Source organism: Hetaerina americana, unplaced genomic scaffold (assembly GCF_022747635.1).
Source record: "Hetaerina americana unplaced genomic scaffold, ioHetAmer1.1.p SCAF_4, whole genome shotgun sequence".
NCBI classification, from domain to species: Eukaryota; Metazoa; Arthropoda; class Insecta; order Odonata; family Calopterygidae; genus Hetaerina; species Hetaerina americana.
Genome location: NW_027286985.1, coordinates 5382587 through 5410343, shown reverse-complemented (window position 1 = coordinate 5410343; position 27757 = coordinate 5382587). Strand labels below are relative to the sequence as shown.

General features: G+C 44.9%; 2 protein-coding genes across 2 annotated transcripts; both read right to left on the bottom strand.

Annotated features, from left to right (window-relative positions):
• LOC139692187 (uncharacterized) lies at nt 1-2832 on the bottom strand. The gene is made up of 3 exons (XM_071590250.1): nt 2496-2832; nt 1165-1425; nt 1-531 (listed from the first exon to the last, which is right to left on the bottom strand). Exons 1-3 carry the CDS (start codon nt 2777-2779, stop codon nt 447-449), a joined length of 630 nt encoding a protein of 209 aa, XP_071446351.1. The 5' UTR covers nt 2780-2832; the 3' UTR covers nt 1-446.
• Nucleotides 2791-26589, bottom strand: LOC139692053 (uncharacterized). The gene is made up of 6 exons (XM_071590073.1): nt 25677-26589; nt 13546-13758; nt 10529-10636; nt 6093-9045; nt 2870-4161; nt 2791-2796 (listed from the first exon to the last, which is right to left on the bottom strand). Exons 1-6 carry the CDS (start codon nt 25902-25904, stop codon nt 2791-2793), a joined length of 4800 nt encoding a protein of 1599 aa, XP_071446174.1. The 5' UTR covers nt 25905-26589.
• Between the last annotated feature and the right edge of the window lie 1168 nt (nt 26590-27757).

The following is a 27757-nucleotide window of genomic DNA, read 5'->3' as shown; positions in this document are numbered from 1 at the left end:
TTCCTGTCCTTTTAAATGTAATAGCAGTATAGGTAGAATTTGATGAAAAAAGGCCTTAGTTATGTAGTTAAATAAAAGAAAAATGTTACATTGGTAGCTATGGGATTTTTAAAGTAACATAGAAAAGGGGACTGATAGGAACTTATTATTCATACCACAATCGTCAAAAGCATTACTTCCAGTTATCATACTAAATTTAGTTTTTAATGTATGGCTTCTGAGATGAGAGCATTAAAAATGACTTCATAAATGAATGAAGTCATAAAAAATCACAAATTATCTCTGTACTTGTAAACCCTAATGGTCCAAAAGTCTCCAAATATCATTATGTTTTTCAAACAGCCAATTCAACAAAGAATTGGAAAATATTTAAGTACATTTGGTAGTGCCATTTCAAGAAATTCTTTGAAAAACATGGGTTTCATTGGCAGAGACTTTATATAACATCATGTTGGAGAGTTACTACTTGGATGAATTCCTCTCCTTGTAGTTTTATCACCTTCTCGACTAGATGCAACTTTTTTCCTTTCCCTGAAAAGAAATGCACACTTTAATATCAAATTCAAAAAGAACTAAATAGAATTTAGATTAAAATCAATGTCAAAGGCCTCCAGAGCTCCCTCAATAGTTTAATGACCACCATTAATATGTTACATCACTCTTCACTCTTAGGAGTATCACCTTCAGCTACAACTTGACCCAGAGCCAAGGTACTGAACAAGGGATCCAAGCTCTCTCGTATATGAATTCCACCCATGGTCTTCCAAGGTATCATTAATTATTGACCCAATTGATTTTTTCCAAGCTTTGCTTTACTTCAGATGGGTCAGCAGATGAACCATTCCTCCTGCAAATAAGTAGCAACAACCTCTTGTCTCCAGGAGGAGGGTGGCACACCTACTTCAGAGACACTTCCAAAAATTACAACCATGTATTCACTTGAAAAATGTTTTTGCAATAAATAAGTAAGAGTATTTAGTTCTATAACAATAATGGGAGTGAGATGGTGACAAATAATGGACTTTCTGGATAGCTTTTCTGGAAATTTGCTAATTTAATCATTAGGTACCTCAATGGCTGAGATCTTCAGTAGGGACATTTGCTTTTTATATTATCAACTTTAACAGAATGAAAAAGAGAAGGCATTGTGGGTATCATTCTTACAGAGACAGTGAGGTTCCAGGAGATGACTGTGGTGATGTTGGCTGGAGGACTTGGCTATCTTTCCTCACATGCTCATCGATCTTCTTTTCAACTTTCCTGGTTTTATTCCTGGGGTCAGGCATCACAGCCTCTAGGGCACGGGCAATGTTCATTGAGCGTTTAGTTTCACTTTTATTCACTTCACTCTCTCCACTCAAGGGGCTGGTGCTCGCTGAGTTTGTTTTGGTTTTACTATGGGTTCCTCTGGTATGAACTTCTGATCTGTTGGGTTGGATAAAATGTGGACATTAAGTACCAAATAGATCATTCGTCTCAATAGCTAACTATTATTCATATAACCTGTTTTAATTAAAAAAATTGCAGTTGAGACTGAATTTTGATGGCAGCATTTGTAAAATATTTTTAATTATTTATCCAAAGGAAACTAGAAAAGGTATTACCGCCTATTTAAATATACAGAAAACAATGAGCATAGTTCTAATGATTTTTTATCATTCTCAAAGGATATTAACATTATTTTTATGGTTTGTGAAAGTAAAATTGGCATTATTAAGAGTAAGAAACTTATCTCAAAAAAATATTCACCATCCGGAAAAGTGTCCAAAAAAAGTATTAATCCATAGTGTTATAAAATAAAAAGCCTGGAAGATTTGTGGGTGGTCTTAATTATTATACAAAGGGAGGTCAGTTTAACCATTGAGTGAACTTAACTAACTTACGGGGATGCAATATTTAGAGTGTGTTTGCAAAATGAGTATGTTCAGCACAGGGGCATATATATAGTCTCCATGAAAGATTTTAACAATTGAAACATCTCACCCACCCACACCCCTTTAACCTTCTGCCATCCCCAACTCAAGGTAATAAGGTAAGGTATTAAATAACATTTCACTCCCAGATAGATAAAATATCTTAAATGACAGTAGCTAGCCCAATGTTTGCATGGCTACAAAATTTTCATTATTCCCCATATCCAGATTCAGATGAAATGAGATGATTTTAGGAAGAATAAGAGTGATAATGTTTGTCATAATAAATATATCCTAAGCATTTTTTAGAGACTGAAATATTGCATTGGCATTTAATTGTTAAAATGAGTGAAGAAATTCATATGACTCAAGTTTTCAAGATTTTGCATTAAAATGTGCTGACATAATCTGTGAGTCTTTGTTGAATTTATAGATCATATTCACTTTCAAAATACCTAATTACCAACAAACAACATCCTGAGGAGCAAGTGTTTCCGCATTTTCTCTTATTATTTCCCAAATTTCTGGAGAACTAGGGCATTACCAGCCTTTACTTGACCGATAACTTTACACCTAACAAACCTTTCTTTGAGTCCATCCTTGCTTCTCCTCTGGCCCCCAGGTGGCAGCGGCGGTCGCTTCTCGATTAGCTTCACCTCGGCGACCCTAGTTGTGGGTTCTACTCGAGTCATGGCACTGCTCTTCGCACGAGGCGAGCCACTCGCCCCTGTGTGTTGCCTCAACCTCTGGCCCTTCTCCGACGACGGGGAAGAGGGCGCGCCCCCTCCGCTTCGGGCCACGGGGCTGCCGCCGTGGGTAGGGCCTGAAGGGGAGGTCGCTACGGCGCCCTGCTGACCCCTCGCCATCCCCCTGGACGTTACCTCTTGAGGAGGACCATCTTTCGCCTGGGCCCTCTCCTTCGTCGTTTGCTCCCTCGCCCCCGCCTTCGCCCTTACCGAGCCCCCACTCCTCCCTGCCCCCGCGACGCCATGAGCCCCCTTGGGGGTCTCCCTCGCCGCAGACGAGGTCTTCCTGGAGTGCTGAGCCCTGGCCGCCCGCCGTTTAGACCTCGCCGCGGCAGCCGCCCCGGCGTCCTCGTCACTCGTGGGGTCGTCCGAGTATCCGTTGACGACGTGCAGGATCTCATCGGCAGCCCTCGTCAGCTCCGCGAGGATGGCCGACTCCTCCGATACCTCTTCCCCTCCCTTCCTCCCCGACCGCCTCCTCTCCTCCTCCACCCCGCCACTGGCCCTCCTACGCACCCTCTTGCGGAGGGCTCTCCCGGCCGTCGGCGATCCCGCCGCCGTGTGTTCCCCGGCCGCTGCGGACTGGCGAGGGCTCGCGGGGCGGGTAGTGGCCAGTGCCGACTGCCTTACGTGCGACACCCTGGTAGCCTCTGACAGGCGCGGAGACCTCGGCGTCTGGGTCCCACCAGTCCCCGGGGGCCTCGCCTCGCCCCTCGCCGCCTCCCCTACGACCCTCCTACTCTTCTCGTCCAAGCTCGAGCGCCTCTGATCCGACCTGCTCGACTTGGTCTGCGACCCCACCTCCTCCATCCGCTTCTCTATCACCTTCAATTTGACGGAGTAACTGTCCATTCCCTCCTCGACTTTTCCTTCCTTACCGCCGCTCTTGTCGTACGCGGGTGATCCCCCGAAAACGCCGGAGAATATCTTAGCTTCGGGGGGCGTAGGGGATGAGATCACGTGTGCTTTCTTCTGCGCCTCGTCTGGGGCGGCCTCCTTCGCTCTCCTCTGCGACTTGAACGAATCCCTCGACGCTGCGTGATCTGGCTCCCTCGTCCTGCCCTCCCTCACATCCCTCCCGACGCCCCAGGCTGCGGCGGCCGGGGTCTTCGACGGCGACGAGGAGGCCTTGCACTCCCTCGGGCCCTCCGGGCTCGTCTCCATCGTCCCCAGCGCTGAGAACTTCATTCCATTACCCTTCGTGACCCTCGCCGCCGCCGCATCCTCCTCCCGCCCCCTCCCCACGCTCAGGGCGGAGAATATTTTGCACCGACCCGCTTCCGGCCCCATTCCGCCGCCCTCCTTCGCCGCCACGATATCCTCTCTACACTCCCTGCCGTCCCCCTTCGTCCTCCCGATTCGCTGCCCGAGCGCAATGCGAGTGATTCCGGGCGCGTCCTGACAGTGCTCGCTCCTGGAGCGACTCTCGGCCGCGAGAGCAGACGCCTTCGAGTCGGACTGATTATGCTGTAGGCTGTCCCCGGCGAATGCTGAGGCGTCCCCTGAAATGAAGGCTTTGGACGTAAGTTTTACTCACCATATAATCGACAATTCGTATGAATATCCCGACCGATTAATAATATTATTTTTTTAGCACAAAAACTTTAGGTGGAGCGTTTATTTGATTTACTTTGTATCGTAAGGCCTCATTCTGTGAACCCAAGGGGAAGCTATTACTTTCAATATGTTCGAGACTGCTCTGGTAAAGATACCTTTGCCTCCGCACTCTCCTCCTCCTCTCCTCCTCGCCCTCTCCTCGACCCTCTCCCTTCCCCCACCCACCCTGCCGCCCTTCGCGTCGACCCTTCTTATCCTCGTTTGAGCACTGACTCGGTGGTTTCTTGGGGGTGGGCGCGGCGGCTCGACGCTTTTCGCCTTCGACTTGCCGGATTGCTTTCTTGGCGCAGGCTTCGGGATGGGAACCAACTCCGTGGTTTGCCTCTGACAGGCCTGCTGTTGCTGCTTCGCCCTCCTCAACCTCCTCCAGCTGCCAGACACGACACTTCCTCCATCCCCTAACCTACTCTCCCCCCCTCCTCTCGAGCCCCCCAGCAACTTCCCGGTGGCCTCGTAGGCGTCGCTGCACTCTTCCTCGCTCGCGTCGCGATACAGCGCCCTAAGGATCGACAGATTGGGTTGCAGTTTGTCGCCGCTCATTAAAGTCTCCCGCGAAGCCTTGTCCAGTAGCGTGCCTTCCGCCGCCCTGGGCGCCTCTGCCACGGCCTCCGCCGTTCGAGTGCACTCGCATCGGGCGGAGACCGGGGGCGCGGCCGCCGAATGCGCTTCTTTGGCTTCCTTGGGGGGAAACGCGGTGCTGAGCATGGTTTGCAATATCAGGGAAGGGGATTTGAGCATGACCCTGTCGTCTCCGACCCTTCCAAATCCCCTTGCGGACGGCCAGGAGGCCGACGGAGGCGGTTGGTGCGATGGCTGCGCCGTGGTTAATAACCCTTTGAACCACAAATCCTCGACTTTCGACGAGGTTGAAGATAACCTCCGAGTAACTAGAGGTTGGAGAGGAGCTATCTCGAGGTGGAGGGGTGACAACGGAGCCTGCCACCCTCCGACAAAGCGGTGACCGAATGGCGCTGGGGATGGGTCCGCTTCTGCTTTGGATGCTGCCTTCTCCTGCGAGGGCGCCAAGATTTCACTCCTCTGCTTCATACTGCACATCTCTTCACGTATACCTTTCCGAACAATCTGCAGTGGTCCCACCTTGTCTGCAACGGGTAGAACATCTTGTTGACATCTTCTCCAAGATCAACTCCCAGCAGAGCGGTTTGTTAGGGATGGCAGAGGAAGGGTAAGCTTACTTCATGGGTTTCCCGCTCAGAGAAGGAGAAGGCATGTATTATCTCAGAATGGAACACAAATACTTTCGAGTGTTAGTCTACTACTGCCCGCTGTCTTCAAGAGACTTCCTGAGAGTTTCTTTTGAGAATAAGGTCTTGAAATTGTTTTAGAACAGCTGAATAGCTTCGGGAAGAAATTTATGGAGCGAGGAAAGCTTTTGGAGTCGGAAATGAGGAATCATTTCGAAGGAGACACCAAAGAAGAGTACCATCTCAAAAGAATTCTTGCGAAAAGTTTTCGTAAGGCCTCTGCTAACAAAATCCAGAGCAGTCTCGAGTTAAAGTGTAAAGCTTCTCCTTATATTCCAAAGAAGTATATTTTAAGGTTAAAATTAAATACTTATTATTCTAAAACTACCAAAATATTTAAGTTAAAAAGAACAACAAGCAAAGCATAATAAATCTATCTACTACAAATGAAAACTACGAAGGAATACAGAAAAAGATGTACGAAAAGAGGAATCGCATTAAGTTCTAAGGCAGATTAAAATACATGCTAGGGAGTCTTAATCTACAATCAAACAAGGCGGAAATGAAACAAATTTCTAGATACAGATATATTAGACCAAGCATATGCTAACCTTGAGAGGTTTGGATCCTGGTTATTTTGCTATGGGTTGAAATCTTGGCTGCAACCTTGGGAGATGGCGGAGATGAACTTAATGTTTGTGGCATTGATTTCTTTGCAAGTATCTGTGGCTCCATGGACACAACCGAGGAAGAAACCGGTCCCAGCGTCACCCTCGTTGAAAACTGTCCAGCTGCTCGGTTCGTCATCCTCTGACTGTTGGCTAATTTGTTTTTGAGTTCCCTCTGCCTCCTCTCTTCCACCTCCCTCACTCTTTGAGCGACTGAAAGTGGCGTGACGGTGTCCGTGGAGGCGTCGCTTCCGATCATCACCATATTTGTCTGGGCCACTTGATTTCCAGAAGATATCCGGACTTCCATCCCACCGCCGTTCGCCACTTGGGTCCCTAGTTCATCATTTTGATTCAAAACATTGTCAACATACGGAGCCACGGAAACGGGCCTCAGTGACTTAAGTAGTTTCTGCAGTTCCATCTGTCCGGGAGAAAGAGGGCTTGGTATCGCTTTTTCCACTGGAAGAACACGAGAGGGATCTGATGTATCCAAGCTTGATAGATTGATCTTTGTATGGAGTTCCGGAGATATAACTGGGCGAAGACGTACGCCACCGAATTTCGGTTTCATACCATCATCCGAGTCGTCATCATTCTTTTGGGGTGTTTTCCACGGGAAAGGGTTACTCGCCGCCGAATTACTTCTTAGAATCCCCCTAGGTTTTTCCAAAGCATCCTCTAAGCCTACGTGCCGGAAGTTCAGTGGGGTGGATATTATCTCGAGGTCTTGGACCTTAGTGAGTACATTCTTCACCTCCTTCTCCTCCTTAGCATCGAGATCTTCGAATACCCTCGAGGAAGTGAAACCATACTCGAAGGGGGTCTCGCCATTCGCTGTCAGTTGGTCTCCATCGGGGTTAGAACCTTCAGCAGTGCCGTCTGCGTCCTCATCGCCTTCCTCCCTCTGTGGCTGCATCTCCGCCCCCTCCGTCCCAGCGAGCAGTCTCTTCTCGTACGGCGAGTCCCCGAATCGCATGCCATTGCTGAGAGCGGACGGTCCCCTCCCTCCGACGGCACCGCTGTCAACGTTTAGGGTCCCTGTGGGCGACCTCCGCCGCCGTCGGAAGTTATTACTGGGCGGTGGCTTCCCCGCCGTCTCCACTATGTGGAACCGTCCCGATTCAGCCGCGAAGTGCACCTCCGTCTTACTGAATTCCACCTTTTTGGACGCCCGGATCCTCAACGCCCCGTCTGACTTCAACCCCTCCAACTCCTTGCTTTCCAGGTGGGTCACCGAGTGGTGCCTCGTGCCGTTGTTGTTGCCGTATCCGTCTCCGCCGTCCGCGCTGGAGAATGTAACCGAGATGCCGGCAGACGAGGTGGACGTTCCCTGGTCGCCCTTGATCGGGACTTCCTTGATCGACAGGACGCCGTTGGACTCCCCGTCGCACCAGTCGACAGGGGAAAGACCTCGCGGACAGGAATAGTCCTCGACCAAAGGGCCCAGGGTGGAAGGTGGTAGCTCGTCCAGAAGCTGGTGAACCTTATCGAGAGATCTCGAAGTGACCAACTCCTCCTTGAAGGAAGAGTGACCTTTGGCGTGGGTCAGCCTCAGCGTCGTCCTGGCTCCGCTTAGAGTCGCGGTTGGCGTTGCGAACTCGTCCACCTCCGCCTCTCCCCCATTTTCCAGCCGCATGACGTCACCGTGTTCGAGCCACATGGTGGTCGAATTCCTCGACCCGCCGCCCTCCAGCGACCTCATGGTTGGGGACGAAGAGGCGGCCCTTCTGACCGAATCATCTTCGCCAGGCCCTTGGGTTAGGGCGCTCCATTTTTTCAGCATTTCGTTGACCCGGCTGTGGACGAATTCGCCCGAATCGGACGATGAAATTCCCTTGAGCATCACCCGATGACCCGACTCCCCCCTGACTCCGTTTTGCAGATGCGTCCAGTCCGACTCCTTCTTCAGTGGGGACGAGGAGGCGCCCTCTTTGCCCTCCTCCGAGAACTCGAAGGCGTACGACCTCCTCCGACTGGATGGTGTCGAGGCGTCTTCCGCATCGTTGAGCACCTCCCGCCTTTCCAGGTTACGGCATCCGACGCTCCAACTCTTCCGGCGATCGTCGTTAACCTCCTCCCTCGCGGCCCTCAGGGACACCTTGGGGCCTTCCACCGCCACCCCGTCGCCCACCACGCCGCCATTCGCCATAGTCCGGCACCCTCCCGGCGGGGACATCGCCTCGAGAGAGCCCCGGTGCTTTAGTCGCCCCTTCATCTCTCTAAGGGACTCGGCCGTTACGAGGGACGACTTCCTGTTTACCGCGGACGCCGGTCCCCCGAGCGCCGGTACCGATAAGCTCTTGGGAGGGTCCCGTGGCCGCCGCGACCCACCGTCCGCAACCGATCCCACTGCCGACCGCCACTCTGAGGAGGGCAAGGACCGCCTCACCGACACCCCCCGCTCCCACTTTACGACGCCCTCGGCGTCTTCGACATCGTCCCCGTGGCTGGAGCCGTCGCTCCCGTCCTCCTGACCCCTTAGGTCCTCACTCGACACGCTCCTCTTGCGGTGGAGCGGCGTAGAGGTTCGGAAGGCCGAGTGCAGGAGGGGGTGCGGGGGGACTCCGGACCCTGGTGGGTGCCATCCGAGGGCCATCAGTCTGGAGACCGAATCCCGGATGCCGTCAGTGACGGGAGAGGTGGCGATTGGCGCTTCGGACGACCTCTCCCGTCGGCCGTCACCCTCGGCCTCGACGCTGGCCGAGCAGAAGTCCGCGTCCGGGGATTTTGCCTCCGGGTGCTGCTCCGCGGAGCTGTCGCCCGAATCCGGGGAAGGCGCACCGCTGGACAGTCGCCTGGGCCGCGTCGGGGGTCGCCTGGAGCCAATGGAGCCACTTCGACCGACATTTCCCCTCGTCCTTAGGAAACTGACGTCAAGAGGATTTAGCGCGAGCTGCAAAGGATCGAAGGCCAAATTCATACTTCAATCATAAAGTTTGAATGGTAAATGCAGGTAAATAAAATTAGGGTAATTTTGATTGCTTAACTGAACCCGAAAAACTATTTTCTGCTTCGTTTTCACCACGGTATCGGTAAGATATAACGGCAATGTACGGTTTTTATTTGAGTCTGCTTCCTGCAAAAATGATGCCGAAGAGGTCAACACAATACCTCCCAAAAGGGACATGCCTGCCCGTTGATCTTGATCCATTCTCTATTTTATATTTAACAAAAAAGTTTGTCATAGACGATCTTCGGAATGACCTCTAAAAATGCTGTTGTTTTAAGGATAATATAATTGACTTTTTAAAAAATTGCACTGAATTTGCAAATATAGCTTTAGTTTTTTTCGCATAGACTGCATTCTACTTTTTTCACGTTCTCAATCGTCTACCCATCTACAACTATTTAAATGGTTATTATTTCTAGAAGAATTTCTAAGTAAATAATCAGCAATATTAAGTTCGACAGAGTTTTAAGGAATGGACATAGATGCTAAGGATACATCTATGATAAACATAACTAGGGTTTTTGGAATTGCAAATGGAAAATCAATTTTAACCATATATATACTGACTGCCTTTAATGATTTTTTTCCTAATCAGCCCTGAATTCAATTTCTTTGAATTTTAAATAATAATCCGCGACTCGTTGAATTAAATGGTAGTTTTATTTATTTGAAACCATCAAATACCTTTCATGAAATAATATTATGATATGATAAGGGAATGATTGAATAGGATTGGATTAAGCATCTTATCGAAATACCAAATAAATACCGGATCTCCATCTTCAGTGTATGCAGTAGAAAGTTTGAGAAGCGATTACAGAAATAACATTTCATCAATGTCGATGATAGTTGCGAAAATTAGTTCCAGCATTTCATCTTAAACGCACGTACTCATGCAGCAATATAAGAACTCGTATAATGAGTGGGCAAAGAGTTAATAATCCCTCACCAATGTCACATATATTTTAGTACCGACTCCCAGAATGCTTCACTGAAAGAGTAAAAAAAATGAATGTAGATCATTATGTACAATTTAAGGACATTCACAATTGGTATATGTGACGACATTACTGTGTTATAGTTGTTAGAGGTCACCTCACTACATCTTATACTGCAGATCTACGCGAGTGCATGTGGAAGGGGTTGTTAGGTGTTCCGCCATTAGACTACATGGGGGAGACGCGATGAATGGCATTCGGGAAGTTCGAATGATACGTTGTACGTTTTGTTCACAACTGTTTTGGTCAACATAATATATGATTGGTCATGATAAAATTTCATTGGAAAGGTTATTTTGAATTCTTATCTCCTTAATGACCTTAGGTTTGCGATGAAAAGAGCCAGGAATCGTAGTTTGGTGACGAATAAATCTCATACAATTCAATTTACCGATTCGATCAACTTGACAACTCCGTGAACGAATTACCTCCAAGTTCCCAAATTCCGTTAATGCCGGTCTCGTTTCTTGTTTCAATGAAGCGACGTTGCCTGATGTTTGGGAAAAATTCGTCGACCATTGGCGGTAACTGGTAACCTAAGAAAAGGAGAAAAAGTACATTTTATTTAGAAAATAATGATAAATATGCACGCTGTTGATTTAGTAACACCATAATAATTATTAAAAAGTAAAACTTTAAACAAATTAATCATAAAAAATTCTCATTTTTCCATTCATCTCCCTATTACAGACATTTTCACCTTATTCCAATTAACCTATTTGTTGGAAATAATAAAAAGTCGGTTATTTGCTTATTTATACTTGCCTCTCCTGACCAAAAACACAACCTAAAATAATTGGACACGATAGCAAGTCCCTCTTCAATTCCTCATAATTCTTTCCTCCCTTCATTTTGTGCAACATCCCTATTCTATTCCTGCTCCTCAATGTTCTCCCTTCTATCACAGTTGAACATCCTATTCCCAGTAAAAACGCTCTCAATTCATCCTTCCCTAATCCTTAGGATTTCTCTCTGCAAACCTCCTCTCCTACCCCACCACACCTAACACCTCCTCATTTATTAAAATAGAAAGAAAGACTCGTACTTTTCCAAGGATTTTAAAATTAAATCTGTGGAAAAGTACGAGTCTTTCTTTCTATTTTAATAATGGATATTAATTACTTCCACGAAGTGAAGCCTGAAACAATAGAATACCTCCTCATTTGTTTTCCTTTCTGTCCACTTCACCTTCTCCAATCCTTCTTCACACCCACATTTCAAAAGCCTCCAATTTACGCCGATTATCCTGCTCCCAAGACCATTTTACCTCGCCGTAAAAAAACACGCCCCATATCCAAGTTTTCATAAGCCTTTTCTTAACATCCTTATTCCACGCCCTTTTCATTAATTCCTCCCTTCTTTTGATTATCGGTAATCTAATGGTTAATGCTGATTTTGGATGGTTTACCTGAATTATCATCAATAATTGATCATGTAGTAATAATCAAATTGCACTATGGTGCATTATTTCTCCAATTATTCAGGAAACTGTTTGACACGCCCAACGTCTCTTCGTCTCATTATAAACGACGCTCACCAGGTGAAGGAAAGGGAAAGAAAAGGGTACAACAAGGAGTAAAAAATGTATTATTAGATTAATAGCTTATGCTTTCCTCTTTCGTGTCGATTATGATTAATATATCAGCTGGAAATAAGCCAATATACTCTGTTTTCACGGCATTAACCGAGATTCCGTAGAATATTTTGGACCTTTCTAATCTCTAAAAGATTCCGGACTTGGGGAAGTGGAGCTGAGTATGTAGAGTGGACTTCCGGGGAGAATGCCACAGCTAAGATGATCCAACATACAAGGAACCCTAAAAGCTCAACGTTAGTAACAAAATGATTTCCTTAACTTTGATAAAAACTCCATGGAGTAAAAGTGGGTTGAAACTCGCAGCTTATTCAACCAGTCCTCGTGTCATAAGTCACTGTCCTACACCAAACTTGGTTTGACCAAGTCTTGTGCAGGACAGTGTGCTTGCTTTAGATGATTGCTTTCGGAAAAAAAGATCTCGAGTACTTTGCTTTTAAGGAAGATTAATTTTGGCTGGTATGGTACGATTGCCAAATTATTAAAATCTATTAACAGGAATTAATGATGTTACTTAAAATAGAATTTCGTTTTCATCTAGTTGTATTGTTTCTACGTTTTTATGGGCCCTCTTAACCATTCCATGCCGGGCACAGAGAACAAATAAAAAAAAATTTTCTTTTCTAAATAGAACAATTGTTGAGTGGAACACCTTACCTGCAAAAATATTCGAGCCCTTTCCTAACAGAGTGTATACTTTTAAGAATAGATGAAAGGCACATATGTAATAATTTGATTGATGTGTGGTGTATTGTATTATATGTAATAGCTTAATTTTTTTTTTAATTTATCTTTTTTTTCTTGCTGATTAATGGTTGTAAATGGGATGGGGATTCACTTGTTTTGTTAAAGAGATTTGTGTTTGGAAGTCTGGTTTTATGTATTATCTTTTGGGATTATTTGGGACTTGTGTGCCACCTGACAATGTCTATTAGCACATGTGTATTTTTAATAATAAGTAATAATAATAATAATAATTCCATAACGTCATGGTCTTTTCAGGAATTTATTTTTTCAAATATAATGATGCACTATATCAGCACAACGACAATTACACAGCGTCACTCTCGCGCTTCGAATGTCCGTCATATTCCTTCTCATCGTAAAAATATCCTTCCCCTATCCCTATCTCTACATTTTTTCCCTCTTTCTAAGTCATTTTTTTCTTCTAGAAACATTTCAATGCATGAAGTTTGAGTACTTTGTACCGCTTACTCGACATAAAGGTAACATGATGGTGACGACAAAGGTGAAATAGCGTACCGCCATAAATACACCATATTAAAATTAAATAAAGACAAATATTGTATTCCCAAAGTGAGCCCACTAAAAATCAAATTAACCTAGCATTGGCAAATGGTTCACAAGGCTTGAAGGTAAGTCAATATATTAATACTAGTCAAGATAAAGGTTTCCGAGAACGCCTCCCTTTCATATTTCATGAAAACCTAATTAAAGACGGAAAATCAAAGTTGAATGCGTAAGAATTTGTCATTGCATATTTTCCAATTATGTCAGAAAACCGTAGCGACCGTTCTCTTCACCCCCTTTTAAGGCCATCCATTAATTTACAAGAATAGTGAACATTTTCAATATGAGTAGTCAAAAAAACAGTGGAAAGGTAGAGATCGCCATGCTATGCTGTGGAAGCGGGCGACTATACTATTTGCATCTGCATTTTGGAAGACTGCCACTCTTTCAGGCGAGTGGCCGTTCAGTGGCGCATACATTCCGCGGTCGCATGTCATTCGGACACCCGACCCCCCCCCCCTGCGGGCAAGTACCCTCCCCCCCGGGGCGCCTTCCCTCCCGGAGTGGGGAGGAGCGGGCCCCCACGGTAGCGATTCTTACCCGAGTGCTGGAGGAAGAGGAAAGGAGGCTCCTGGAGGACCCGCTGGAGTCCAGCCCCGTGGAAGACAGTTCGCTGCTGCCGCCTTGCCTCCAGGACGAAGTGCTCTGCGAGTGGACCACGCGCATCGACGCACCCGGAGCGTGTGTCTCCAGGAGCTCCAGCTTCCGGCGCTGCACCGCTCCGGGAATGGCTCCGGGTCGGTCGTCGATCAACTTCGGCCGGAGACGGGGGCGGGGGGTTTAAATTAAAAAAGAGAGAGAGAGAGAAATAAGAATTGTGCTGCCGTTGGGTTCTAGACAGCGTGGGGAGGTGTGGGGGGGTTGGAGGGGTTGGAAGGGGTGGAGGGCGGGGGAGGGGCCGAACTGTGCCGAATATCATTTCGCAATCCCCCCTCCGTTTAATTCCACGGACGCGGCGGGCTCAGAAGGTTTCGGGGCGCGTGAAAATTGGATTAGTGTTAATGCACATTCCTCCGCCCTTGGGCTCCCTCCCCCCCCCTTCCCCTCCCCACCCCGCTTGGCCTCGCGAACGTCGCCTTATTCGGGAAAAGAATGAGGACGATGCCGGATTTTTGTTCTCATCCGCTCCCTGATGGAGCCAATGCCCCCCGCAGCAGTTTTTCCTACCTTTCCCGTCCCTCGGAATTGGATTTAGACATTAGATGTAGTTTCCAAGGGATTGTTTGATTGATAACGCAATTAAGTATTTCACCCCCTCCCCCGCCAACCTGACACAAAATATATGTAACGCCTGGCATTAAGTCCCCCAAAACAAATTGTAGCGATAAATCTTTTCTAATTGGCTGCGCTAATAATCCCAGCGAGCATTGATATGATTGAGTCAGACAACAGCTTTCCAGCTGAGTCACCGCAGCTCGCACGGTGGAAAAAATTGTATTCTTCTGCGGCATTTTGAATACCAAATAACATTGTCGATTTGTGGCACATTGCTTTGCCAATCACGTTGCTATAGCGAATACGACGATCTAACCAAACCCCACCGCTTCTCTTAGAGCATCAAATACTTGAGGGAGGACCCATATTTCTATTATGAAGCGGCGAGGAAATCGAGTGGATAAGGCATTCGGCTACCGACCTGATTCAGATCCAGGGCCTGTGAACACTCCCTGCCCCGATGAAATCTACTCCGTATGATTCTTCATGGGAAACCACAGGCGCTACACGAAAAAGAAATAGCACCCCTTCATCACCCTGCCAAGTGCGAAGCGAGCGTTGCTCAGCTATCGAAACCAACCTTCTAGTTGATTGCTGTGGAGGCGGCGACTATGAGACGCGTAAGATTTCCCTGTCCCTCCACTGGATAAACTTAGAGTTACTTTCAATTTACAATTATAAACATTACATATAAACTCGCACAGCGGTGAAGGAATCTTTAAGAGTTTATTTCATGTAAATCCGGTCCTGCGTCAACCACCCCTTCCTAAAATGAAGCTTAAGGCCCCGGTTTTGAATCATCACAGACACTCACGGCGACGTCGAAGGCCGCATGCCATCACGCCGGCGAGTGAATGACGCTCTCGTGAACTTCAAATGCATTAACGGGTGGCGTAACTTATTAACTGACGGTTAAAGACATGGCATGTATTAAGAAAATCCATGTATTAAGAAAATCAATATTCACAGCCAATTCAGATGATCGGAGAAAGACGAATGTCTTTTCATTTTCACAACCGTCACCAAGCTTCGTGCGTGTCCACAGTTGAAGAATATGCACGACCATGGACGTAAATAATGTGGGGGTAATATCCGTAAATACTTAACTGTCTGCTTTAGAGTAATATGAAAGGTAATAATTGCATTTGTCAATTAATATTAACCGAATATCAAATGAAATTTCGTATTCGGTTTCAAATCATCACAATACACAGCGTCTGCTTGGACAATAACCATTATTAAAAAAATTGAGTCTTGGGTGGTCTTTCGGTTGGAAATATGTCATTTTAGCATGTTATAATACAATTCATTTTAATCAACTTTTAAAGAGAAAGATTAAATTTTCAGAAAATTAAATTGAAATCGACAGTGGATATCGGTCACGCGTTTCCGTAATCATTCGTCTACGAGCCAACTGCACTCGATATGACGCTCCGCATTTAAATGGAAAATCCATCACTTTTCATCTTATCGTTCAGTGGCCATGGTTCACTTCAACTTCTTAGCTTAGACAGCAATACGGTCATATGCAGGCTACACATTTATAACACACTTCGAATGCATGGGCATTTGCCGGCGTGACTCCTGCTCGGAATTCCCTTTAGATAGTTTTTATATCTTCCCTAATCCTTCCTTTTCCCTGCGTAAACATTTAGCATTCAAAGGTCATCAATAACCGTATAATTGTACTATTGTTTAAAAACTTAACCACCAACCATTATCAATTAGCCCTAAATTAAAATTCTCCAAGATTTTACTGCACTTGAGGTCATAAAATGATAAAGGAAATCACACCGTTAATGACTTTTCATGATTTACGGTAGTAGTGGAGAATAAATTTGACCATTGCCGCAATCAACCGCAAGATATGCACCATAGACTGTGTTTTCTTTAGCATTAAGTTGCAAAATGGAAATGTAATCGGTCAAGGTGAGGCTACCTATCAATGTGATTCAGCATTGTAAATGCAGGTCTCAAATAGACCCATAATCAAAATCATACCAAGAAATGTATCTTTCGGCAGTTATCGAAAGTTTCTTCGAAACATTAAAGGCATATATCCAAGCGAAGGATTCTGGGAAATTGCGCAATCATTATTTCAATAAACTTAAGTTTATAGGCACAGGTGCAGGTTACGACGGGGACCATGAAACTCATAAATGCTGGAATTGCTCCAGAGAACCCAATCAATCCGCTGTGGATACCAATTTACCATGACTCTCCGGTGTAGGATGTCACCGAAACTTCCAAATACATATGATTTGAAAACTTTTCCAAGCGACATTTTTTATCATGGCTTTCTTTATCAAGTAGGAGCTCATAAATTGAATCTTCTCTGCGAAAAGAGCTCCCGAGGGTTGATTCCGGATCCGTTAAATCTTACAAATTATTCGTAAATCAGTTTAAACAAACATTTTTCAAAAACCAAGCCGCGAATAGTTTCCGCTTGACTGAGGAGACAACATAGCTTCGTGATTGAATAAGATAGCTCCAGATACATAAAAAGGGTTACAAGTAGGGCAGATGGGGCCATTTCATATTGGAAGTAACTGGGATCTTCCACCCTTGCACTTTGCTTTTATATCCTGCGACGCCGAGGAAAACATCTTAGGTTCCAGAAAAGTCTTAAATAAGTCGTCAAATGGAGACGTATTCGTCTTTCTCCGGGATGCCTCTTTATTGCTGGGAACTCTATTCCGGAGAAAACTCTTTCGAAGTAGTCTTAGAATGAAGTATGCTGCTGGGACAATCATTGATTTTTCTATTGTCTCCTAGGCCATTCATCTACAAACAAAAGGTAACTTGATATTTATGGTCATTAAAGGTATCTATGGTCTATAGTCTCTTCTAAAACGCAAAATAATGGAAAAAATCATCTCCTCCTAATAATCTTTCACACTTCCTCTTTCATTACTTCCCCTTTATTTGAATGGTATCCGGCTAAACCTTGTGAACATTCGTCTTGAGGAATAAGATAAACTTTGTCAAATCCACAACGAATTAACATAGCACTTTTGATCACACACGTGACCTACATACTAGTATATATAAGTGGGTCGCAGTAGTCCAGGGGGTAGAGCGTTGGACTACTGACCGGAGGGTCCCGGGTTCGATTCCCAGGCAAGGCACTCTGGGCACCTGCAACTGCACCCAAGCTATGTGATTTTTCGGGTACCAGATCTTCCTGGGAAACCATAACCGGCACAGGGAAATGAACTAGCCCCCCTACCCTGATGTGTGAACAGCTCCCAGTACCCTACCCTGATGTGAAATTCACACATCAGGGACCCTGATGTGTGAAATTCACACATCAGGGACCCTGATGTGTGAAATTCACACATCAGGGACCCTGATGTGTGAACAACTCCCAGTACCCTACCCTGATGTGAAATTCACACATCAGGGTAGGGTAGTACTGGGTGAACTCTGCCATCACCTACCAAACCGACCTTCGGATTAATTACTGTGTTTATGGTATGTATACACACACACGTCACATATTTGATGAAACCAGTAGTGCCGTGTTAATAATTTTTTTGTGAAATTTACGAAATGAAAGTTTATCTCATTCAATATTTTTCTGGCTAAATAATAATTCTGACTTTTCTGAACAAAATTCGCGACAAGAAACTCGGACACAAATGTAAGTGCGCGAAAAGCATTTAAATTTTAGAATATTGAATGCTCGGGCAAATTCTGGCTGCTAATTATAAGAACTATTTCTGTTTCGCTCGTCGTTTCTCCACGGAGGTTTTATTCTCAGTTGGCAGCAGAAATCACAGGTGAGATATGCACTGGTACCTCCATTCACGCGTTCTATAATTCGTTGTCTCATGTACAACTCGGTGGAATCCATCCTTGATGATTTAAAATAAAAATGTTTTGTTTACCAACCCGGTTTTAGCGCTAAGTGCGCTTACTGTATTCAAAAAGTTCGTATGCATCTTCATCTCATGAGGAGGACAGATGAAGAACACAATTCGAAACTGGGGTTGTCAATAAATAGAAATAGCATGACTATTTATTAAGGCTAATACTCATAATGTGAAATACTTGTACTTTTGCTCCATGTGAAGGCAAACAATTTAAATTTACTACAAAAAATTTAGATTTCGTGTTCGATGGTCCGTTATACTATCACTTTGGGTCGTCGGGCATAATGCATCGTGGCGCAGAGTGGGAAGTGGCTCGCTGGCGAAACATTTTCTCGACGTTTTGAATCGAGAGTCTCGTCGAGGTACCGGTAGTTTTCAATTACGGCACGAATTGCATCGAATTAGGGGGACAGACGTGCACCAGATCATGCTTCCAACCGGAGGGCATCGATTTGCCGACCGGAGCGTGGCCAACTGCAAGCCGGAGGGAGTCTCGATGCGGAACGGATTGCGCCGAATGGTAGACTGGTCCCGGGGCAGAGACGAACCGAAAGGATGCTGCATGACTCGGATGGAATTAGGGAGTTTCAGGCAATTATATGGTGGAGGAGCGTGCCGATTCCAGACGGAAACCGCACCACGAAAATTAGGTCTAGCCTCACCACGACGAAACAGGTCTTCGAAGGAAATCGTTAATTCAGCAAGGTAATCGACACCGGGAGAAGCAGACAAAACGTTATGCTTGGATGGAGGCGCCGCAAGGCCCGGGAGAGAAAAAAAGATGAAAAAAGAACAAAGAATAAAAGATTAAAGTAAGACGTTCCCAGAATAGTGCTTTTAGATTAAAACTAAGAATGTCAATCGCATTAAGTGAGGGATTAAGGAAGAGTTTTAAATACAATTGGGAAAATAAATAAAAACCCATGGGATGTGAGAGGAGGATGATCAAATTGGGTGGGATAAGCAAATGGCCGTGAACAAATTCTTTCTTTAAAGATAATGAATAAGGAAAATTAGAGAAGGAACCTGGCTGAGAATAGGTTAAATATTGAATAGGTTGAGATATGGGATTTTACGTGCTCTACGTTGAGCTAAGGACAGAATCAAATGAGTCTAATGACAGAATGAAACCGCGTTTCGCCAAAATTTAAAGAATCCCTGTGTTAGAGTAAATGACGATATTCATATTTTCAAATATTCACAGTGATGTGTATTGAAGCATTGAGCTACTGTCAATGAAATTCAAAAGATACGTTAGAATGCGAGTATACATGAGGACTAAAAGATGTAAAGAAATTTCATTGGGCGTCAATATCCCCCCCCCCAATTCCGACAACTTTCATGCATAATATATAATGATGATAGTAATATTTCTCAATACGACACCTTTTCCTCGTCATCAATATTTTTTTCAATCCAAGGTTTTTTATAAAAAGTATCGGTAACAATTTTTTTCCTGAATTGAGCGTTAAGTGCAGAAGGCATCTTAACCCACTCATGCAATTACTACTTCATTTGTCACTCTATCGCTCCATTTCATTTGCATCATTCCTCTACAGCACCATATGCATGTATATCGCTTCTAATCTTCGTGTCACTGCTGCTCCTCACATCCCAGTCCCAAAACCATAGATAAGTACACATGTTAATTAAAAATTGGCAATTTGGCAATTGCCAAATAATTATTTGTGGAAAATTTCCAATTTTTAATTAATTATGATATTCTACCATATCACGTCTGAAACGTCTCTTTTTATAAGTACACATGTATTCCATTCCTAAGATGTAATTAATCGTTTTCATATACCTATGCTAGCAATATTGGTCATTAGTAGCCATTCCGGCTGGTAAAAATCCTTACCGGCTACAAACTATTTTGCTGACTTTATTGATATCTCAACTATTCTTGTTTAACTTGATGTATCACATTTTATTCCCCTTCTCCATAAAAGAGTATACTTTTGTTTGGCCTTTTTTCTTTTCCTCAACTATTACCGATATTTCATTCAAAAATCGCAGCATTCTTATCGCTTTTCTTTATTCGCGCGCCAGCTTATATTTTTTCGTTGGCCTTTTTAATTGCCTTCCCAAATAAGACATTAAGCATTCAGGGCAGCATCTGCTTCACTCCTTTCTTTAGGTTTAGCTTCTCTTCTGCTTTCGCCATATTTAATCACTACCGTCTGCTCTCCATATGTAGATCTATATGTATCAATCCCCTTTCGCTGTTATTCGTTCCAATTTCATTTATGATACCTAGTGCCTTACACCTATTTCTATCCTCGTTGGCATAAAATTTCTCCATACTACTAATGCAATAAGGACGCTAACCTAGGTTCTCTGCTCTATGATGAGTATCGTCTTCATAAGTAGTAGTAATCTATTCCAATGAGAGGTAGGCGTTCGATTGTTCCTAACAAGTATTACCCACCATTATAGACTTCCTCGCAGCCTGTATGTATATTTATTTCCTCCACATATTGCCATCTTCAGCTCCTCCAACCTGCCCTCATGCCGTCCTTTAAACCAAATTCACCTCCTTCCTTCAAACTTACCTAAAATTCTCCCTCCAATAAAGTTACTCCGTCCATCCCTTTCATTTGCATCACTTTTTGTCGCAGATAGAGAAAGAGAAAAGATGAAAATATATTATTGGAAGGCGTCATGATTAATTTCATGATAATAGATAGATTTTTGTTCCAATGTCACGGATACGCGGGATCTTGGCCTCTCACGAACGCAGGCGGGTCATCGGGGCATCCGGCCACGCGCTTCGAATGACCCTTGGCCACGGGCGCCGCTACGGAGGGGCGCAAGTGTTGCCACAGGTGGCGGCAGATGAGGTGCGGTCCACCGAGTGACGGCCCTCGTCCCCCACCCGGGTTCTCGATCGCTATGATTTCCCCACAAGCGGAGCGGAGGAGTGAAAAATGGGTGCACACGAGGTTTCCCCAGACTTTCTCGCAGACGCCTGGGTTCCCCTCGTCCGCCAAACCCACTCCCCACCCACCGCCATCCAACCCACACATTTACGTTCATTAGAACACCATTGCGCCCAAGTGAAGCTGAAGATTACTTGAAAAATGGACGGAAAGGCAAGTTTAGAATGGCAGCCCAGCTTTGTAGTAACAAAACCTAGGTTGGGATCGCTCCCCGCTTGTCCCTAAAGACAGCAGATGGAAGAGAAACTCGTAAGAGGCACGCAGACACCCGATTTTTCCTCTAGCGTCGAAGGCGGCTAAGTTGGATGACCCGGATGAAGCAAGAGAGATGGACAAGAGAACCAATCGAACTGGTGTAACGACGGGAGATTTGGAGATCGAGGTTCAGATCCCGGTCAAGAAAATAATTTTTTCAGCGATGGGACTACTTTTCTGTCTTGAATCTATCACACACCTTCCTTTCACACTTCTCGCGATTTTAACCAAGCTCATACTTTCAAATTGTCCCAGACGTCTAGTTTCAGTGATTGTGACAATAGGTAAGTAGAACAGTTTTCACCGGCATCTTTCCATTATCAACCATTCGTCAAACAATTGACAGCTGGGTAAGCAGAGACTTATGTCGTGAATCCTCTGACCCGATTTATTTTACTTTCAAGGAGTAAGATTCACGTGTATCAGATGTAAGTATGGATGAATATTTAAAATGATATTAAATGAAGCAGTTCAAAAAGATCCCATCGGGGCTAAAAATAATTGGATTTTTACTCAATACGATTTATACTTAATACTCGTATTTCAAATATCTGATTTGATAATATATAAAATTCACTACAACCTAGCTGTATACATTTTGCATTTCAACGAACGGAGTTCTTGTCATTTTCACGAGAAACTAATTACTGATGATCTAAGAATCCTCGCCATCAGCACAAAGGGCGTCATGTGAGATATGCTGCTATTGCACTTACTAAATGGACGGCGTCGACATTTAGCAACTTGGAACGCTGCAAATGAGTTAACTTCACCTCTAATTTATCTCGGGGAACGCGCATTAGAAGGATTTTCAGGCCCTAGGTAAGAAATGCGTGTCATTGAAAAGACGTTTTATCTCTCAAGAATATCTAAAATCCTTCTAATTGGTATGGTTTAAAGAGGGTGTGCGTACCAAAGAAACTTCGATTGCCACACGTCAAATGAGTCAAAAGCAATCTAAACTACGTAGAACTTTCAGAAAATGATAGAATTCATTGCCCGTTTTTTCCCTTGCACAACTCTCGCTCACAATAAAATCCAGATTAAATACAGCAATACTTGTGACACCTACGCATATCATCAGTATTGCTCCCCATTCCCTGCTTCTCGAACACATAATTAAATGCATTCTTAGGTCGATAAAAACAATGACATAATGAAGGACTGGATATTCGTCGCTATACTCCTAATAAAAGACTTAAAACTATATCTACAGCGCACAGTACAATCAGAAGTATTTAATTAACCCAGAAATCATCAATTTAATTGAAGCATTTACAATAATTATCAATCCGCGTTGCTAAGAACGAAAGGATTTCCACCCCGTACTTAATTCCTACGCTAATGATAACCACCGAATGCAAATCCGTAATAAAGTGAAATAAAACTAGATTCCACTCGACTTCCATCTGTGTCAACCAGTCTAAAAGTAGCACACAGTAACGGCCCAAAATCGCTGGGCTCCACCTAATACCGAATGCGGAAACAATGTTTCATGGAGATACCCAGGTGACAGTTGCCTAAAAAAATATCCCAATTTCAATGTAGTATCCGTTGAAAGAGGTGCGAAAACGCGGAGAGCATAAATTCCAATTTTTTTCTGTACTGATTCCTTGTGGATTTTAAAGTTTCCAACCTCCAATTCATTGGTAGGTGCCCACTGCAGACATTTTTCCCAAATTCCTTTGCACTTATTTGTTCCATCGTGAATTACAGCTCTCTAGTTCTTTCATGCTCCAGGTGCTCATAGTTTCTAATTTACTTACCTATGTAAAAAGGTAGACTCGTATTTCAGAGTTATCTGATAACTTGGATCATCTATAGCGCTAGTTATAATTTATTTTTTTTAATCGAAACTAAATATTTTTTAGTTGAAAAGGAAAACAGAGAATGTTTTAAAACTTTTCTTTCCTTAATTCTTAACTTAGTAAACTTGGACATGAGCACCACCGAAAGTGGTGTTCGATCACCGGTTGCTTCGCAACTCGATCATCAAATGCGTTTAACCATAGAAATTGAATGAAACCGTAAATATTATTTCAGACGTGACCTACGAAACCTTTCTATCCATGTCGGGATTTAAAATTCTAAAAAGTCTATGACGCATTAAAATGCTTTTACGTCAATGGGAAAATGACTTAATATTGTTGGAACGTGGAGTGAGGCAAAGTCCAGCAGTGGAAATCATAAAGCCTTATTAGTTCTAAACGTGCTAAGTAAATTGCCGAGAAAAAGTTCATTGAGGTGACTATAATGAATGAATAAAATAATAAATTACAAAAATCGCTAACTTATGATGGCATAAAATAAAACGCGTGAAACAGGTGACATGGTTTGAGAGCGTTTTTATGGAAAATGACCGTGGGGTCATAGCAGGGGGTGATATCAGTGCAAGAATCGTTAAGCGAGAAGATTGGTCATAAATAAGCACGCAGAAGAAAGATTGGAGGAAAATTTTATATGAAGAGGAGTTTGAGGACAGAGAGCGAAAGTACTCAAAATAATTTTGAGAAGCTGGCAAAAGACGGGCAGGAAAGTAAGCTGAATTGAAAAGAAGGCAAAACAAGAAGTTTTAAACCATATTGAGTAAGACAATAGGGAAAATCATAACTAAGTAGACCAAGTAATCGCAGAGGTACGGATAGTATGAGTTGGATGCTAAAAGATAGATAGTGGAGTGGAGAAAGTTGAGTTAGCCGGTAAGAGAGACTCACTAAGTAGAGGCCTTATGGATGCCATTCACGAGAATACTGGGCATGACTAATTGAATAGGGAAATAATACGGAGCAAACCGATTTTAGCTTGGCGGCAAGTGATTTAGATCACCGTCATAAAATGGAGTAGTTTTCAAATGGAGCCTAGGACCAAACTCTAATTAAGCAGAGTAGACTGCATACAGTGGTGATCGAGAGTTATTTATTAATGATCAGCAATTACTATCGAATTATTCATGTGGGATCCACAAAGGATTAGAGAATGCGAGCCCCAGCTTCCTAACTATTTCCGCGTCTCCCGTAATGAGCGTTGGGCTCAAACAAATGGAAGGTTGTCGCAGCACTACCCCATCGATCGGGAGGTTGAACTCATCGCCTCGAGGCAGTATCCCCTCCTTGCGGCCTATGTGAGTGGGGAAGGGGCCGCGGGAGAGTGGGACGCTCGACGTCTCAGATGACCCACGGGTGTCGGCCGCTCGCTGAATTCAGGGAGCGTGTCGTCATCTCCAGGTATACGAGCGGGGAAGCCGCCTCCGCGCTCCGGGATCTCCGCACAGCGATGGGGAAACATACAGTCATGGGAACGAAGGAGAGCGGAATGTGTTTCACCGAATATATTTTTAACTTACGACTATATCAATGTTAGTAAATGACAACGGTATCATTCGCAAAAATTCGTGGTCCCGGAAAAAAATATTAGCGGCGCCATCATGAAAAATCATCTGATCATGAAAAATTAGAACGCCTGCTGTCGGGGAAAATTTCTCATTGAACTCTCATTCGCCAAAGGGTTTTGCTCACATCGCAATCTAAAAACGCATCTATGAACTGTTCCCTGATTCCAGCTGAGAATAAAACGGAGTTTTGAACCCCAGAATATAAAATTTGCGATTTCCATCTTCTGACGATAATGACAACACCATTGAAAAAAATTTGATGCATAGCCTAGTTTCTTAAACACTGACATGAGTGAGATTTTACATTTATGCTATCATTCATGCACTAATTATTATCCCACAAATTCGGCTATATTTGTTGAAACGACACTTATCTTCGGTATAATAAGTATTGACATGCTTGATATTCGATATAAAACTATAAAATGTTGGTCTACTAAGAATTCTTTCAGTTTAACCAAATTTTATACTAATTGTGAGGATTCAAATATCATCCCGAATTAGAAGAAGTGTGGTAAAGCATGTATTTTAAATTCCTTTACGTGTAAGGACATCTTACAGATTATAATGCATCTAGCAGAATTAAATCAACTACATAGTTATAGTATTAAGCCGAATCCTTGATACCCCAAAATGCAGTTTCCCACCGCGAGAGAAAATAAAATTTAGAAGTATCTTACATCTCAAAGAAAACAAACGTTAGGCGGCACCCTCTTTTCTGATGCTTGATTTTTTACAATAAAACTCGCATTTTATGCTCGCACAACCAGAAAAAATTGATGAGTCCTATATTTAGGGGTCATTTATGTTTTTTATCCATGAATGTTCCCTTACTGATGCTCATTCTAGCGTTTTTCAGAAAATAACTGATGTCTTCCCGGTACGTAGCGCTCTTTTAGTGCGACAGGCGGCAAGCAATTTTTGTTGAGCACATGCATTCGAGGGAAAATTACGTTTTAAGGGCTATATAAGGCGTAGTGTACACTCGCTTACCTTCCCATAGCGCATCCTCCTCTCCCCGCCGTCCCACGAGCCGGACGCCGAAATCCTCCACCAGCTGGGGTCCAGCCCACCCCCGCCACCTTCCTCCGTCTGCACGTGCAGGGCCGCCGCGGCTGGTCCCTCGGCGTGGTGATGGCTCAGGCGGAGAGGTGGGTGGGTCGACGGGGGGGGACCCCGGGGGGCGCAGACCAGAGGACCGCCACCTTGCACCACCTCCATTGCGCCGTCTCCTTTCTCCTAGGGGTGGGCGGGCAACCGGCGCGGCCTTCGCCGTAAACACACTCTTGTCCTCTCGGCCGACCCTTGAAGACGAGCGGGGGAGAAGAGTCACAAAATGTAGATCTAATCGGCCCGCCAACGCAGAACCCTCCCCGCGCGGCTGTGGTAGTCGAAAACTTCTACAGCACGGTCAACCCAAACGCGTCACTTGCGAGACTTGTTTTTCGAGAAATTGGGACAGGGGAAACGTCACCAGTGAGCCCGAACCGCTCGAATGTTGCGTCATCTGGAAGGTCGCGCCTTTTGGCCTCTCTCCCGGGCGATTTCTCGGGTCGGGAAGGTCGAAAAATGCAGGCAGGGATCACAAATGAACGATTCGAGGGGAGCACCGTCACTAATCAGTGGAACCCGCTCTAAAAATCACACGACACCAACACCACAAATATATCCCGTCAGTCAAACGCGGTGCCGGATAGGGCAAACGCACTATGGATTCTAGTCGTAGGAAAGGGTCGCGACCCACGGAGATGGGAACGTCGAAGTCTGCACGAGGACCGTTGGAAGATGCATCACCCACGAATCGTTACGCACCATCTCCCGGCGGAGTACCGCAGGAGGGGCGGAGGTCGGCGGAGGCGAGTCCGTCGGCGGGAAGAGAGCGAGCCGCGACATGATTCACGGCCGACGCTCCGAGGGGAATTGAAAGCGCGGCTGCGGTGCGCGCCCGACGAGTGAGTGACTTCAACGCCCACACGAGTGCGGAGGAGCGCGACGGAACGCCGCGAACGGTGGACGAGGGAACGAGACGGGCCGGCAGCAGCGCACACCGCGGAGGAATGACAATGCGGACGAGGCGAAGGGCCTCCTCGTTCACTTAAAACAAACGCTCTCGAGGAGGAAGGGGAATGGGGAGGGGGCGGGAGGGAAGAGAGGAAGTCGAGGGCAAAAGAAAGAAGCGGAAAGGGGAGTGCGCGAAGGAGAAGGAGATGGTACGACTTGTGGTAGTGGAGCGAGCAGGAAGGAAGGGAGGACTCCTGGGAGATGGCCACGAAATACATTCATTTATGTTTATGGAAAGAGGAAAACTTGGCGGTGATGGAGAGGGGGAAAACCTAATGGCGTCCCCACGCGTATAATATATCTCGGACATCCCCATTTTTTCATTTCTAACTAAACCACGAGGAAATAATCGGATCGAGTGTGAGACGAACACTCTCTGGGAATCCCGTGCGAACGAATCTTTAACCGTTTAGTCAAAATTAGAACCCATTTCAATGTCATCGTCGTCACTTTTAGATGGCATTACAATAGCTTTGGTAGAAGATAGGCTTCAACAGAGTCAGCGTCCCGAAATCTGGCTACATAACGAGCATCTTTTCCGTAGTTTTCACTCATTTTTAGTGTGTACATCACCGTGTCGATAAAATGACACACTTTACCAATCCACCATAATAAGCCACCCGTTTGGTTGATAGGCTAGGGCGACTAATACATGGTCCTTTAAGCATGGGGGCAATTTCTTTCACCCGTGCCACCTGCAACTTCCCAGAAAGATCTGATTCTCAAAGAAGCATACACCTTGGGTATACGGAGTCATTCGGATTTGAACTCGGGCTCTCCGGTCAATACCCGAGCGCTCTACCGACTATAGCCTACCACACCCATCACATAAGTACCAAGAAATATTACGCACACTTGGTATGCAGAATTTCCACTGCAGGGAAATCCTCTACGAATGCTATTGGATCGTCTTGAGTCAAAGTGATTCAAGTTGTAATGGTTCACTTTCAGACTTGCAAACTAAAAAGGCGTTTATGAATTCTCTTCTTAATAAGAGCAAATTGGAAACCTTG